At 41.0% G+C, this 13,564-nt stretch overlaps 1 protein-coding gene across 1 annotated transcript in view; it reads right to left on the bottom strand.

Moving 5' to 3' along the window:
• Positions 1-5,202: 5,202 nt before the first annotated feature.
• LOC131946830 (uncharacterized) overlaps positions 5,203-13,564 on the bottom strand; it is an 83,875-nt gene continuing 75,513 nt past the window's right edge. The window contains exons 4-11 of the mRNA XM_059307805.1: positions 10,304-10,418; positions 9,154-9,302; positions 8,432-8,594; positions 6,111-6,221; positions 5,847-5,957; positions 5,691-5,693; positions 5,495-5,605; positions 5,203-5,341 (exon numbers count right to left, since the gene is read on the bottom strand). Coding sequence (XP_059163788.1) covers positions 5,203-5,341; positions 5,495-5,605; positions 5,691-5,693; positions 5,847-5,957; positions 6,111-6,221; positions 8,432-8,594; positions 9,154-9,302; positions 10,304-10,418 — 902 coding nt within the window. The remainder of the gene's footprint in view (positions 5,342-5,494; positions 5,606-5,690; positions 5,694-5,846; positions 5,958-6,110; positions 6,222-8,431; positions 8,595-9,153; positions 9,303-10,303; positions 10,419-13,564) is intronic.

Genomic DNA, 13,564 nt, shown 5'->3' with positions numbered 1-13,564 from the left:
ATCAACAATAAATATCGTACTAATTGTTACTACTCAAATATCAACAATAAATATCGTACTAATTGTTATTACTCAAATATCAACAATAAATATCGTACTAATTGTTATTACTCAAATATCAACAATAAATATCGTACTAATTGTTATTACTCAAATATCAACAATAAATATCGTACTAATTGTTATTACTCAAATATCAACTGACTGTTAAAAAAACCGATTGACCAAAAAGTAGAAAATTATTAAAACAAAACCTTTACTTGTTTTATTTTTTAATGCAATAAAAATACGACAGTATGTGTAAGACACCAATTCATTGGTTAAATCTTTCGTTTATAGCTAAAGAAAATGTGATAGAAACTTTAAAAGCGAATAACGAAAGCTTTTAGTGCTTACATCATGAGCTTTTTATTATAAAGGTTTTAATAGTGGCTTGATTTAAACCTTAAAATATTTTTTGAGATCAAAGGGACATAACCGAAACAAAACAATATTTTAAGGTAAATCGGAGTTATTTCCCTATAAACACCCCTGTCAACTATGTAAGGGATATAACAAGTAAATAAAATATTTTGTGGGAAATCTAAGTTGTTTCCCTTTAAAAAACCTTTTTTTTGAAGTTTTTTAATCTAAGGGACATAACAAAATAAATAAAATATCTGTAGGTTAACCGGAGTAGCCTCCTATTAAAAATCATTCGGATATAGTGGTAACATGTATTTAACTGGTGCATATGGATATTCCTATGCAGTTTCTTTCAGGCATCTCTTCTCTTCACATGCACTCAACCAGTGTATTTCATAGATTGGGTTTTGTCCATGTTTTGAAAACCATGTTTAAAGTATTTTATCCTTCTAAACTAATAAACAAGGACCTTGTTAAAAAAAAAGGTTCTATTTTTGGTCCCAGTAAAAATGTTAAAATGCCACGGATTACAATGATCTAACATCAGTTAAAAACACGTTCGCCCAAACAGGGAAATAACTCCTGTCTTGTGACGCTGCTGTGTGGATTTTGTTGGCTAGTCCGGAATCATGGTTTACTGGTCATGTTTTTCTTCATTGTCGGCTTTCATGTGCACCGTGTCGGTTTTTATGTGCATCGTGTCGGCTTTATGTGCACCGTGTCGGCTTTTATGTGCACCGTGTCGGCTTTTATGTGCACCGTGTCGACTTTTATGTGCACCGTGTCGGCTTTTATGTGCACCGTGTCGACTTTTATGTGCACCGTGTCGACTTTTATGTGCACCGTGTCGACTTTTATGTGCACCGTGTCGGCTTTTATGTACAACGTGTCGGCTTTTTGTCTTGACCTCCTCCTCTAGTTTGATGTGGTTGAAATATTAATCCGACCAGTACTTTGCCCACTCTAAAGGAAGTTATCTGCCGCTTCTTAGTTTGTGGCCGACAGTTATCTGCCCCTTCTCAGGTTGTGGCCGACAGTTATCTGCCCCTTCTTAGTTTGTGGCCGACGCTAAGCATGAAATCAACCAGCCGTTACAAACAGTTGACCGTTGTCGGCTGAACGAGCAAGTATTTTAGCTCCCCTTCAATTATTGACTCCAGTCATTTTAAATTTAATGTTGATGACTAAACTAATGTCTTCTTAGATTTACAAAAAAGAAATTCTTGCATTGTCACCGCAGACAATTGTATCTGTGTGTGTGTCAAAGTTTGAATTATAAAAACACAAACACAAATTAACCAAGATTAGTTAAGAATGAAATTCATTTTTTTAATGTCTCTTCAGTAAATAAAACTGTTAGCCCCGAACGAAACTTGTCAGAGTTTGGCTGAGCTGGACACGCCCCACAATGGTTGCAGCAAACACAAGCCACGCCCCTGTCTTGATGGACCACGCCCCTGTCCTGATGGACCACGCCCCGTTGGTTGAGTGTGGTCGGCATTGGTCTGTGAGAACCAACTTGTTGAAAAACTTTTGCTCTGACAGGCAGTCTCTGTGGAACCAAACGTTAGACAGTGTGGGCAGTCTGTGTGGAACCAAACGTTAGACAGTGTGGGCAGTCTGTGTGGAACCAAACGTTAGACAGTGTGGGCAGTCTGTGTGGGACCAAACGTTAGAGTTAGACAGTGTAGGCAGTCTGTGTGGAACCAAACGTTAGTGTGGGCAGTCTCTGTGGAACGTTAGACAGTGTGGGCAGTCTCTGTGGAACGTTAGACAGTGTGGGCAGTCTGTGTGGAACCAAACGTTAGACAGTGTAGGCAGTCTGTGTGGGACCAAACGTTAGAGTTAGACAGTGTAGGCAGTCTGTGTGGAACCAAACGTTAGTGTGGGCAGTCTGTGTGGAACCAAACGTTAGAGTTAGACAGTGTAGGCAGTCTGTGTGGAACCAAACGTTAGACAGTGTGGGCAGTCTGTGTGGAACGTTAGACAGTGTAGGCAGTCTGTGTGGAACCAAACGTTAGACAGTGTGGGCAGTCTCTGTGGAACGTTAGACAGTGTAGGCAGTCTGTGTGGAACGTTAGACAGTGTAGGCAGTCTGTGTGGAACCAAACGTTAGGGTTAGACAGTGTAGGCAGTCTGTGTGGAACGTTAGACAGTGTGGGCAGTCTGTGTGGAACGTTAGACAGTGTAGGCAGTCTGTGTGGAACCAAACGTTAGAGTTAGACAGTGTAGGCAGTCTGTGTGGAACGTTAGACAGTGTGGGCAGTCTCTGTGGAACCAAACGTTAGTGTGGGCAGTCTGTGTGGAACCAAACGTTAGAGTTAGACAGTGTGGGCAGTCTCTGTGGAACGTTAGACAGTGTGGGCAGTCTGTGTGGAACCAAACGTTAGACAGTGTGGGCAGTCTCTGTGGAACCAAACGTTAGACAGTGTAGGCAGTCTGTGTGGAACCAAACGTTAGAGTTAGACAGTGTGGGCAGTCTCTGTGGAACGTTAGACAGTGTGGGCAGTCTGTGTGGAACCAAACGTTAGACAGTGTAGGCAGTCTGTGTGGAACGTTAGACAGTGTGGGCAGTCTGTGTGGAACCAAACGTTAGACAGTGTGGGCAGTCTCTGTGGAACGTTAGACAGTGTGGGCAGTCTGTGTGGAACCAAACGTTAGACAGTGTGGGCAGTCTCTGTGGAACGTTAGACAGTGTGGGCAGTCTGTGTGGAACCAAACGTTAGACAGTGTGGGCAGTCTGTGTGGAACCAAACGTTAGACAGTGTGGGCAGTCTCTGTGGAACCAAACGTTAGACAGTGTAGGCAGTCTGTGTGGAACCAAACGTTAGGGTTAGACAGTGTAGGCAGTCTGTGTGGAACCAAACGTTAGAGTTAGACAGTGTAGGCAGTCTCTGTGGAACCAAACGTTAGACAGTGTAGGCAGTCTGTGTGGAACGTTAGACAGTGTGGGCAGTCTGTGTGGAACCAAACGTTAGACAGTGTAGGCAGTCTGTGTGGAACCAAACGTTAGTGTGGGCAGTCTGTGTGGAACCAAACGTTAGACAGTGTGGGCAGTCTCTGTGGAACGTTAGACAGTGTGGGCAGTCTGTGTGGAACCAAACGTTAGACAGTGTAGGCAGTCTGTGTGGAACCAAACGTTAGTGTGGGCAGTCTGTGTGGAACCAAACGTTAGACAGTGTGGGCAGTCTCTGTGGAACGTTAGACAGTGTGGGCAGTCTGTGTGGAACCAAACGTTAGACAGTGTAGGCAGTCTGTGTGGAACCAAACGTTAGACAGTGTGGGCAGTCTGTGTGGGACCAAACGTTAGACAGTGTGGGCAGTCTGTGTGGAACCAAACGTTAGACAGTGTGGGCAGTCTGTGTGGAACCAAACGTTAGACAGTGTAGGCAGTCTGTGTGGGACCAAACGTTAGACAGTGTGGGCAGTCTGTGTGGAACCAAACGTTAGACAGTGTAGGCAGTCTGTGTGGGACCAAACGTTAGACAGTGTGGGCAGTCTGTGTGGAACCAAACGTTAGACAGTGTAGGCAGTCTGTGTGGGACCAAACGTTAGACAGTGTAGGCAGTCTGTGTGGAACCAAACGTTAGACAGTGTAGGCAGTCTGTGTGGAACCAAACGCTAGACAGTGTGGGAAGTTGAGATCAAAAGACCGGAAAGATTATAATTAGATGAATATATTAATGTAGATCTAGTCATGTCAAGGCTGAAAAGATTATAAAATTAGATGAACATATTAATGTAGATCTAGTCATGTCAAGGCTGAAAAGATTATAAAATTTGATGAACATATTAATGTAGATCTAGTCATGTCACGGCTGAAAAGATTATAAAATTAGATGAACATATTAATGTAGATCTAGTCATGTCAAGGCTGAAAAGATTATAAAATTAGATGAACATATTAATGTAGATCTAGTCATCTCAATCTATTTGGTACATGCTTGTCACATTGTGATTGTGGGCCTGATGTCTTTTGATTACAAAGTCTATTCACTGGCGTCGCTAGGTCGGGTGTCACCCGGTGCGGCACTTCATGGTGTCACTAATTAATCATTAATTGAACTGGCAAAAAGAAATTTCTTCTATACATTTTGCATCTTTTCGCCATGGTGTCACACCTTTAAAATGGTGACACCCAGTGCGGACCCCCCCCCCCCGCCTCCTGCTCGCGACGCAGTGTATTCAATAGGTTGTAATATTTTAGTGTATTATTGGCTATGAAATATCTAGAAGCTCCTTTTATACAGAGTTTCTTCTAGGCAAATCCCCCCCCCCCCCCCCCCGAATTTTTTTTACCGCCCCCCCCCCCGAACGAAATGAAATTTATATAATTTATATAGAAAATATATACTTTCAACAGTGTTCGCCCCCCCTCCACGCAGAAAGTCCTCCGCCCCCTCCCCCCCCCCCCCCCGAAAATTTCAAGTGCCCCGGAGAAAAAAGTCTGGAAGAAACACTGCTTTTATAATCTACCGAAATTCTTTAAGACAACCAATCAAATACTTGGCCATAACTCACGTGCTAAGTGGTCACGGGTATAAGCACAATATTGTGTTTGTGTGTTTGCGTGTTTGTGTCTCTGTGTGTTTGTGTGTTTGTGTTGTCTCGCGTGTCAGCCCCAAAAAGAAATTGTGTGACTTGGGAGGAAATCTACTCACGCGCCAAGGCGAGCAAATTTGTAGAGGAAAAAAGCCTCGAACGTTTCGTTACAGTTGGTGTACTGGGCTTGGATACACTTTATGTAGTCTAGTGACAGTCTGGGGAACAGAAACAGGGAACATGTTAGAGGTTTGATTACATTTGGTGTACTGGGCTTGGATACACTTCATGTAGTCTAGTGACAGTCTGGGGAACAGAAACAGGGAACATGTTAGAGGTTTGATTACATTTGGTGTACTGGGCTTGGATACACTTCATGTAGTCTAGTGACAGTCTGGGGAACAGAAACAGGGAACATGTTAGAGGTTTGGTTCCATTTGGTGTACTGGGCTTGGATACACTTCATGTAGTCTAGTGACAGTCTGGGGAACAGAAACAGGGAACATGTTAGAGGTTTGGTTCCATTTGGTGTACTGGGCTTGGATACACTTCATGTAGTCTAGTGACAGTCTGGGGAACAGAAACAGGGAACATGTTAGAGGTTTGGTTCCATTTGGTGTACTGGGCTTGGATACACTTCATGTAGTCTAGTGACAGTCTGGGGAACAGAAACAGGGAACATGTTAGAGGTTTGGTTTCATTTGGTGTACTGGGCTTGGATACACTTCATGTAGTCTACTGACAGTCTGGGGAACAGAAACAGGGAACATGTTAGAGGTTTGGTTCCATTTGGTGTACTGGGCTTGGATACACTTCATGTAGTCTAGTGACAGTCTGGGGAACAGAAACAGGGAACATGTTAGAGGTTTGGTTCCATTTGGTGTACTGGGCTTGGATACACTTCATGTAGTCTAGTGACAGTCTGGGGAACAGAAACAGGGAACATGTTAGAGGTTTGGTTCCATTTGGTGTACTGGGCTTGGATACACTTCATGTAGTCTAGTGACAGTCTGGGGAACAGAAACAGGGAACATGTTAGAGGTTTGGTTCCATTTGGTGTACTGGGCTTGGATACACTTCATGTAGTCTAGTGACAGTCTGGGGAACAGAAACAGGGAACATGTTAGAGGTTTGGTTCCATTTGGTGTACTGGGCTTGGATACACTTCATGTAGTCTAGTGACAGTCTGGGGAACAGAAACAGGGAACATGTTAGAGGTTTGGTTCCATTTGGTGTACTGGGCTTGGATACACTTCATGTAGTCTAGTGACAGTCTGGGGAACAGAAACAGGGAACATGTTAGAGGTTTGGTTTCATTTGGTGTACTGGGCTTGGATACACTTCATGTAGTCTACTGACAGTCTGGGGAACAGAAACAGGGAACATGTTAGAGGTTTGGTTCCATTTGGTGTACTGGGCTTGGATACACTTCATGTAGTCTACTGACAGTCTGGGGAACAGAAACAGGGAACATGTTAGAGGTTTGGTTCCATGTGGTGTACTGGGGTTGGCCATGATTGAGATAAAGACGGAGACGTAGCGACCCTTCCCGGCGCCTGGGGACAAACTTTCAATTTGGCGCCCCCTCGCTCGCATCAACCTTTCAATTTTAGATTTGCACCCCCCCGTCAAACTTTCAATTTGCACGCCCCCTCTCAAAGTGTCGATTTGCAACCCCCTCATACATTATATATGTTACGGTCAAAGCCCGAAGTGCGGCCGAAGCGCGTATTGGCCGGCGAATGCGCGCATGGGCCGGCTCTCTTGGCCAAAGCCCGAAGAACTTAGCTCTAAGATCGTATTTCGTACATTTGCCGGCCAATGCGCGCACTGGCCGGGATGTCCTGGCCAATGTTTTATCTAGACTAAGTTGTGATCGCGTTTTCATTATTCTGGGTGCGGTTTCATTGAGAGTAACGTATTGTTTAGCTCTTGTTTGTATAGCATTCTATGTGCAAGGCGACATGTATCAAAAGGGCCGTCAGACCATAAGACAGACATAGCAGATGGCTGTCAAAAGAAAAAAAAAATGTAAATCCATGTTAGTTTCTATATATGGGCTACAACTGTATGTGACAGCCTCCTCCTTGATGACAATCATCAAAGAACAAAATCAAAGACATTCGGCGTCACCGACCACGTGCAACAAGACGGAACGTTCAAAAGACTTTGCAGCCTTTCACCATAGTGTCCAAGCGACTTGAGATGGCGTGGGCGTCAGAAACCAGATCTTGAGAACATTGAACAAGAAATGGAGGTTGCCATAAATGCAACGACTTCCTCGGCTAACACATCTGCTGCCGTGGCGGAACGTCCAGACCAGTTGCGTGACAATAATGTGACCAACAGATTCTGTATAGTTTGTGAAAAACATTGTAGTGCATCTCATTCTTGTGGATCCTGTAGCAACGATGTCCATGCTATGTGTGGAATACTCAATGAAGCAGACAAAGGTTACGGAGGTAATATTACCTGCAGATTGTGTCACAACAAACAAGACATCATGGAACACAGGTCAGCAGCTCATACTAGCTTGCAAAATCAAGGTGCTAAGATGCTTAAAACATCAAATACAAAATTTAAAGATGCCGATGTGGGTCACAATGTACGCATCCGTGTTCCAGATGTTGACAGAGGTCACGGTGATCCCCGAAGCGTGATTGCAGTTGTCATGAGCGTCGAGGGCGGTTTCTACAAATTAGGAACGGAACATTGTGTTCTAAAACAACTATATGCTAGAAGTGAGTTTTCAATTCTTCACGAAAAACTGCTCTTATTGTCGTCAGTTGGCACTGAAGAAAAATCACTAAGAAACATCGCATCTTCACAATCATTGAATGGGGCCAAGGCTACACTCGCTGCAATTGCACAACTAAGTGCACAACAAATCGCTGCAAGTGTAAAAATAACAAGCTACTATGTAATTCTAAATGCCATAAACGTTCAACTTATTGTAACGAATGATAATATTGATTGATTGAGACTATAGTACAATAAAAATTTTGAATGTTTCTGTCATTTACTTTAATGAATAATCCTTACGGCATAAAAAAAAAAACGAAATCTGCACATGATCTTCTAATTCGGACTTTCGCCAATCGTCCCTAGCCAGATGATCTTCTAATTAAGACTTTGGCCGGTCCACCATGGCCAGTCCGAAATCAAGCAAAGTTTCGGACTTTGACCGGTCAATGGGAGGCGATATTGGCCAATGCTCGCATTGGCCGGCCAATCCGCGCATTGGCCGACTTCGGGCTTTGACCGTATATATATATATATATATATATATATATATATATATATATATATATATATATATATATATATATATATATATATATATATATAAAGCAAAAATGCAGCTAAAAAGAGATTTTAATTTGTTTTTCCAACCCATTTTGGCGCCCCCTCAGGTCGGCGCCGGGGACATATGTACCCCCCTTCGCTACGCCTCTGGATAAAGATTGTTACATCATAAACTCACTTGCATGAATGTTTCTTTATGTCCGCTTCGTTATTGGAGGCAACGGCCGCTGTTAGATCTTTTAGTCCGGCCTCTGAGTTGGCTTCGATCTCGCACTGTCCAGTGTTGGCGTTCCTCTCGCAGTCGATGAAGTTGTTAACGTCATTCAAGATGAATCTGTATACTTCAGGGCACCAATGGTTCAAGACATGACATTTTATAACAGTAGTTCATGAAATGACATTTTATAACAGTAGTTCATGACATGACATTTTATAACAGTAGTTCATGACATGACATTTTATAACAGTAGTTCATGACATGACATTTTATAACAGTAGTTCGTGACATGACATTTTATAACACTTAACAAAATGACATTATTTTAAACGTGTGTTGTCCAACAAATATTTGCTGACCACCACAAATGCTGACCACTACAAATGCTGACCACCACATTTGCTGACCACCTTAAATGCTGACCACCACATTTGCTGATCACCACATTTGCTGACCACCACATTTGCTGACCACCACATTTGCTGACCACCACAAATGCTGACCACCACAAATGCTGACCACCACAAATGCTGACCACCACATTTGCTGACCACCTTAAATGCTGACCACCACAAATGCTGACCAGCACATTTGCTGACCACCACATTTGCTGACCACCACATTTTCTGACCACCACATTTGCTGACCACCACAAATGCTGACCAGCACATTTGTCTACTCACACTCCTGGACGCCTATTGTACAGTAGACGTAAGCCGCCCGCTTCAGGTCGTACTCGCTGGGGAAATGTTTCTCGAACAGTTTCACCGTGTAGGTCGTATCGCTGGAAGTTCTGGCTGAGAGGAGACAGTCAGTGTAGACATCCGCGTTACTGGGGAGGGATTAAAAGGATTAGGCCATGGTGATATCTGGATTAAAAGGATTAGGCCATGGTGATATCTGGATTAAAAGGATTAGGCCATGGTGATATCTGGATTAAAAGGATTAGGCCATGGTGATATCTGGATTAAAAGGATTAGGCCATGGTGATATCTGGATTAAAAGGATTAGGCCATGGTGATAGCTGGATTAAAAGGATTAGGCCATGGTCCAATTTGAAGATAGCAAAATAATAATATGGTGTATGGTTTCGTGCGAACACACCATAATGGCATCTCTGAGCCATCTCATGTGTTCATTGATTTTATCAACACTATTGGTCTTAGGGTTCGGGTTGGTTCCTATGTTGTGGGTCAGGGTTCGGGTTGGTTCCTATGTTGTGAGTTAGGGTTCGGGTTGGTTCCAATGTTGTGGGTTAGGGTTCGGGTTGGTTCCTATCTTGTGGGTCAGGGTTCGGGTTGGTTCCTATGTTGTGGGTTAGGGTTCGGGTTGGTTCCTATGTTGTGGGTCAGGGTTCGGGTTGGTTCCTATGTTGTGGGTTAGGGTTCGGGTTGGTTCCTATCTTGTGGGTCAGGGTTCGGGTTGGTTCCCATGTTGTGAGTTAGGGTTCGGGTTGGTTCCAATGTTGTGAGTTAGGGTTCGGGTTGGTTCCAATGTTGTGGGTTAGGGTTCGGGTTGGGTCCAATGTTGTGGCTTAGGGTTCGGATTGGTTCCTATGTTGTGTGTTTGCCTGAGAGTCTCCTGTATGCTTAATGTCCTGTCTAACCTACCCACAGAACCTGAGAGTCTATGCTTAATGTCCTGTCTAACCTACCCACAGAACCTGAGTCTCCTGTATGCTTAATGTCTTGTCTAACCTACCCACAGAACCTGAGAGTCTATGCTTAATGTCCTGTCTAACCTACCCACAGAACCTGAGAGTCTATGCTTAATGTCCTGTCTAACCTACCCACAGAACCTGAGAGTCTATGCTTAATGTCCTGTCTAACCTACCCACAGAACCTGAGAGTCTCCTGTATGCTTAATGTCCTGAAGGACGCCCTGTTGCCTTCAGGTAGTTTGGTGCTACAGTACTCGTCTAAAGTAAGGACCGCGCCAGCGCCAACAACTGTGGGTTAAAAAATTAGTTTAAAGCTTTATGTTCATAGATAGTTTTTAATGCACTTAACTGATAGACAGACGTGCAGACAGACCAAGGACCGAAAAACATTTTTTCTACATAAGTATGTATTTAAAATTGTACCCAAAATGTCTTGTTGTAGATAAAAAAAATTCAACATAAACATTGGGTACATATTTGTAGAAGATGTATACAATATGTTTCACAGTTGTTGTTTCTGTACTCACTTTGTGCCGATCCAGCCCAGCTGGCAAGGAATGTGAACGTTATTGCAAGTCTCACTAGATCCATGTTAACACATTTCTAACAACCATCAGACTTGGCTTATGTTTATTTTGCTTTCAACGCCAAGGCACGATGCAATCAAGAATACATTTTGGTGCGCACATCATACCAACTCATGGATGCACACCTTGAACTCATACGGTTTTAGGAACATAACTTACCCGTAAGGTTTTGACAAAGAAAAGGAAACTGATTATCAAAAGACATATCCTGGTAAGAAGCGTTGCAGCAAAATATACCAGACTCTTGTCGCTTGACATTTGTAGCAGTCAGTGAGATATTGACCGAGTAAGGATCAGGTAAACGGTCTTTATTCACTGTATCAGGGGCTCTTACTTTAAATGTCCAAAACTTTTTAATTGAAGACGGCCCGTCAGTCTCGTCTCGCTAAATAAATGCACACACGATTTTTTAAATTTAAGAATGCAATCTTGTTTTATATTCATATTTTTAATCCATAAATACGTTTATTAATATATATATATATATATATATATATATATATATATATATATATATATATATATATATATATATATATATATATATATATATATATCTTTAAAACTAAATATTTGTTTCATTTATCTTTAGCGTAGACGTCTCCTTGTCACTAAAGACCTACATCTCCTTATGCATTATGCTTAAAAAACTACTTACAATAAAAATATAGGGTTTGAAAAATCTGAATCTTGCATAACTTTTCAGTTCATCTATGCCATTTGACCATCCAATAGTCATAGCCAACAAGCCAAGATTCTGTCTTGGGATTTCAAGGAGGTCAGCGTTACATGACACTGTGTAGTCCCCACCTACGTTAACAACACTTGGATGGACTATTTTTCTGTTGGGATCTGTCACTGTGAGATAAGACAAACAGATTGTTAAAAATCAACAACATTTTTTTTTATAATCCAAATATATCGAACACGTCGGGCATATCAAAAGTTTTAATTAGAAGTTCACATTCCTGCATTAATTTTTCGCACCAAAAGTTCCAATAAGAAGGTCAGACTCCTTCATTTATTTTCCACACCAAAAGTTCCAATAACACGGTCAGAATCCTGCATTTATTTACCAAGGGTGCTGCTGAAATCATTAATGTCTTGTTTGGGTCAACATTTAAGTGCGAATAAGTGTAGAAAATTTAGTGACGTACCTTCATATTTTGACTAATTGCATACATTTTAAAAATGGACCCAATCGAGAATAGGCTGGAAGTTATTCGATAGCCCATTAATATTTTACAAATCAAGAATGGTGTAATTAAATTTCATATGTTATTAAAATCCTGATTGTTTTGTTTTTTGGGTGAATGTATTTGACGTTTATATTTTCGGTGATGAAACACAATTTCGTTTTTAAAAAGGCAAAAGCTATTTGGTTTTCACGTGACAATTTCAACATAAACTAAAACATAAACTAAAAATAAAAATCAATCACGGAATTTCTAAACAATCAACGAATGTTTATCTTACATTGTGAAACATCTTTTTTATTAACCGGGCTTGATGAAAATAAAGATAAATGTAGCTTTAAATACAAGAAATTATTTTCAAGTTCTCCGAAATTGCAACTTTTATAAAGTTGATTCTAAAAATATTACATTTCTGAATATTTTTAGGCTTAAGTTTCAATTTTGTTATTTTTACGGCCGCTGTGAAGTCAAAACGTTTTAAAACATGTATCCATGTCTACATAATGGTGGATTCTCGTGAGCTCGGAGGTGTCCTTGTAAAACGCCGCCATCAGAGTACTGAGGTTACTATTTGCATTTGTCGCAAGATATTGGGAAGTCATTGTTCTTGTAAAGCTACAATAGGTGTTTAGGCTAAAGGTTTAAAGCGTTTTTTTTCGGTTTGTTTCAGTTTCAATGTTAGAGTGATAGTTAATATATTTGTGCTGAATAGAAACACAATTTATATAAAGTTATGTATCTAGATCTACGCACCTAATTGTATTGTACTATGACATATTTAAATCACAGTTAATATTAAATGTCTTGATCTACATATCTACTAATATTGTGCTAGGAAAGATTTAATCACAGTTAATGTTAAATGTATTGATCTACATCTCTACTTAGATCTAGAGTCTATATTGTGCTATGAAAGATTTAATCACAGTTTATTGAAAGACCAACATGTACACCGCTATTTACTTTGAACTGCCACAGGCCAGCTAAACAACAACGTTATTGTAAATTCAATCAGATCCATGTTACTTTAATTATAATCAGCTCCATGTTAATGGCTATTCTCCATCTGCCGCAAATCCAACACTTTTTCAAGATTTATTGTTTATTTTATATCGAACGTAAAATCACGATGCAAACACGCGCTAAAATGTTCTCGTAGTAAATTAGGTGCGCACTCTTGTATCAAAAGCGTATCTAGATTTAGATCTAGTTTGTGATTTTGATTGTTCTGGTCAGAAAAATGTATTTTTAGGTAGATCAGTCAAATCTATTTGTCAAGGTCTATTTTTTTTGGAATCAAACAACTCTTAACATTTACTAACTATTAAATTGCAAGACAGTTGATACCACGTAAGACTTGCATTTAGAACTTGGGTTGGAAATCTTACGCCCTGCGGCTGTTTAAGAGTGGATCTCCTTACTAGATTAGTTTTATAGACTGAAAAAGCCATTGATGGTGTAGTCTGATAGGCAGTGTGGTAACTATTGAAATATTACGGTCCAAAATTTCCTTTATCCTAGTACCATACCATAACCTAGAATAGAGAGTAATACCCAGTGGGGCTAGTTGTAAGAAGTCTGTAATTAAAGTAACTAAAATAATGTAGATTTCAGACAAACTTGTTGACAGATTTCAGACAAACTTGTTGAC

Source organism: Physella acuta, unplaced genomic scaffold (genome assembly GCF_028476545.2).
Source record: "Physella acuta isolate Inbredline_101_S28 unplaced genomic scaffold, ASM2847654v3 ptg000054l, whole genome shotgun sequence".
Classification (NCBI taxonomy): Eukaryota; Metazoa; Mollusca; class Gastropoda; family Physidae; genus Physella; species Physella acuta.
Note: the sequence above shows the minus strand (reverse complement) of the source record. Positions and strands in the feature narration are given on the sequence as shown.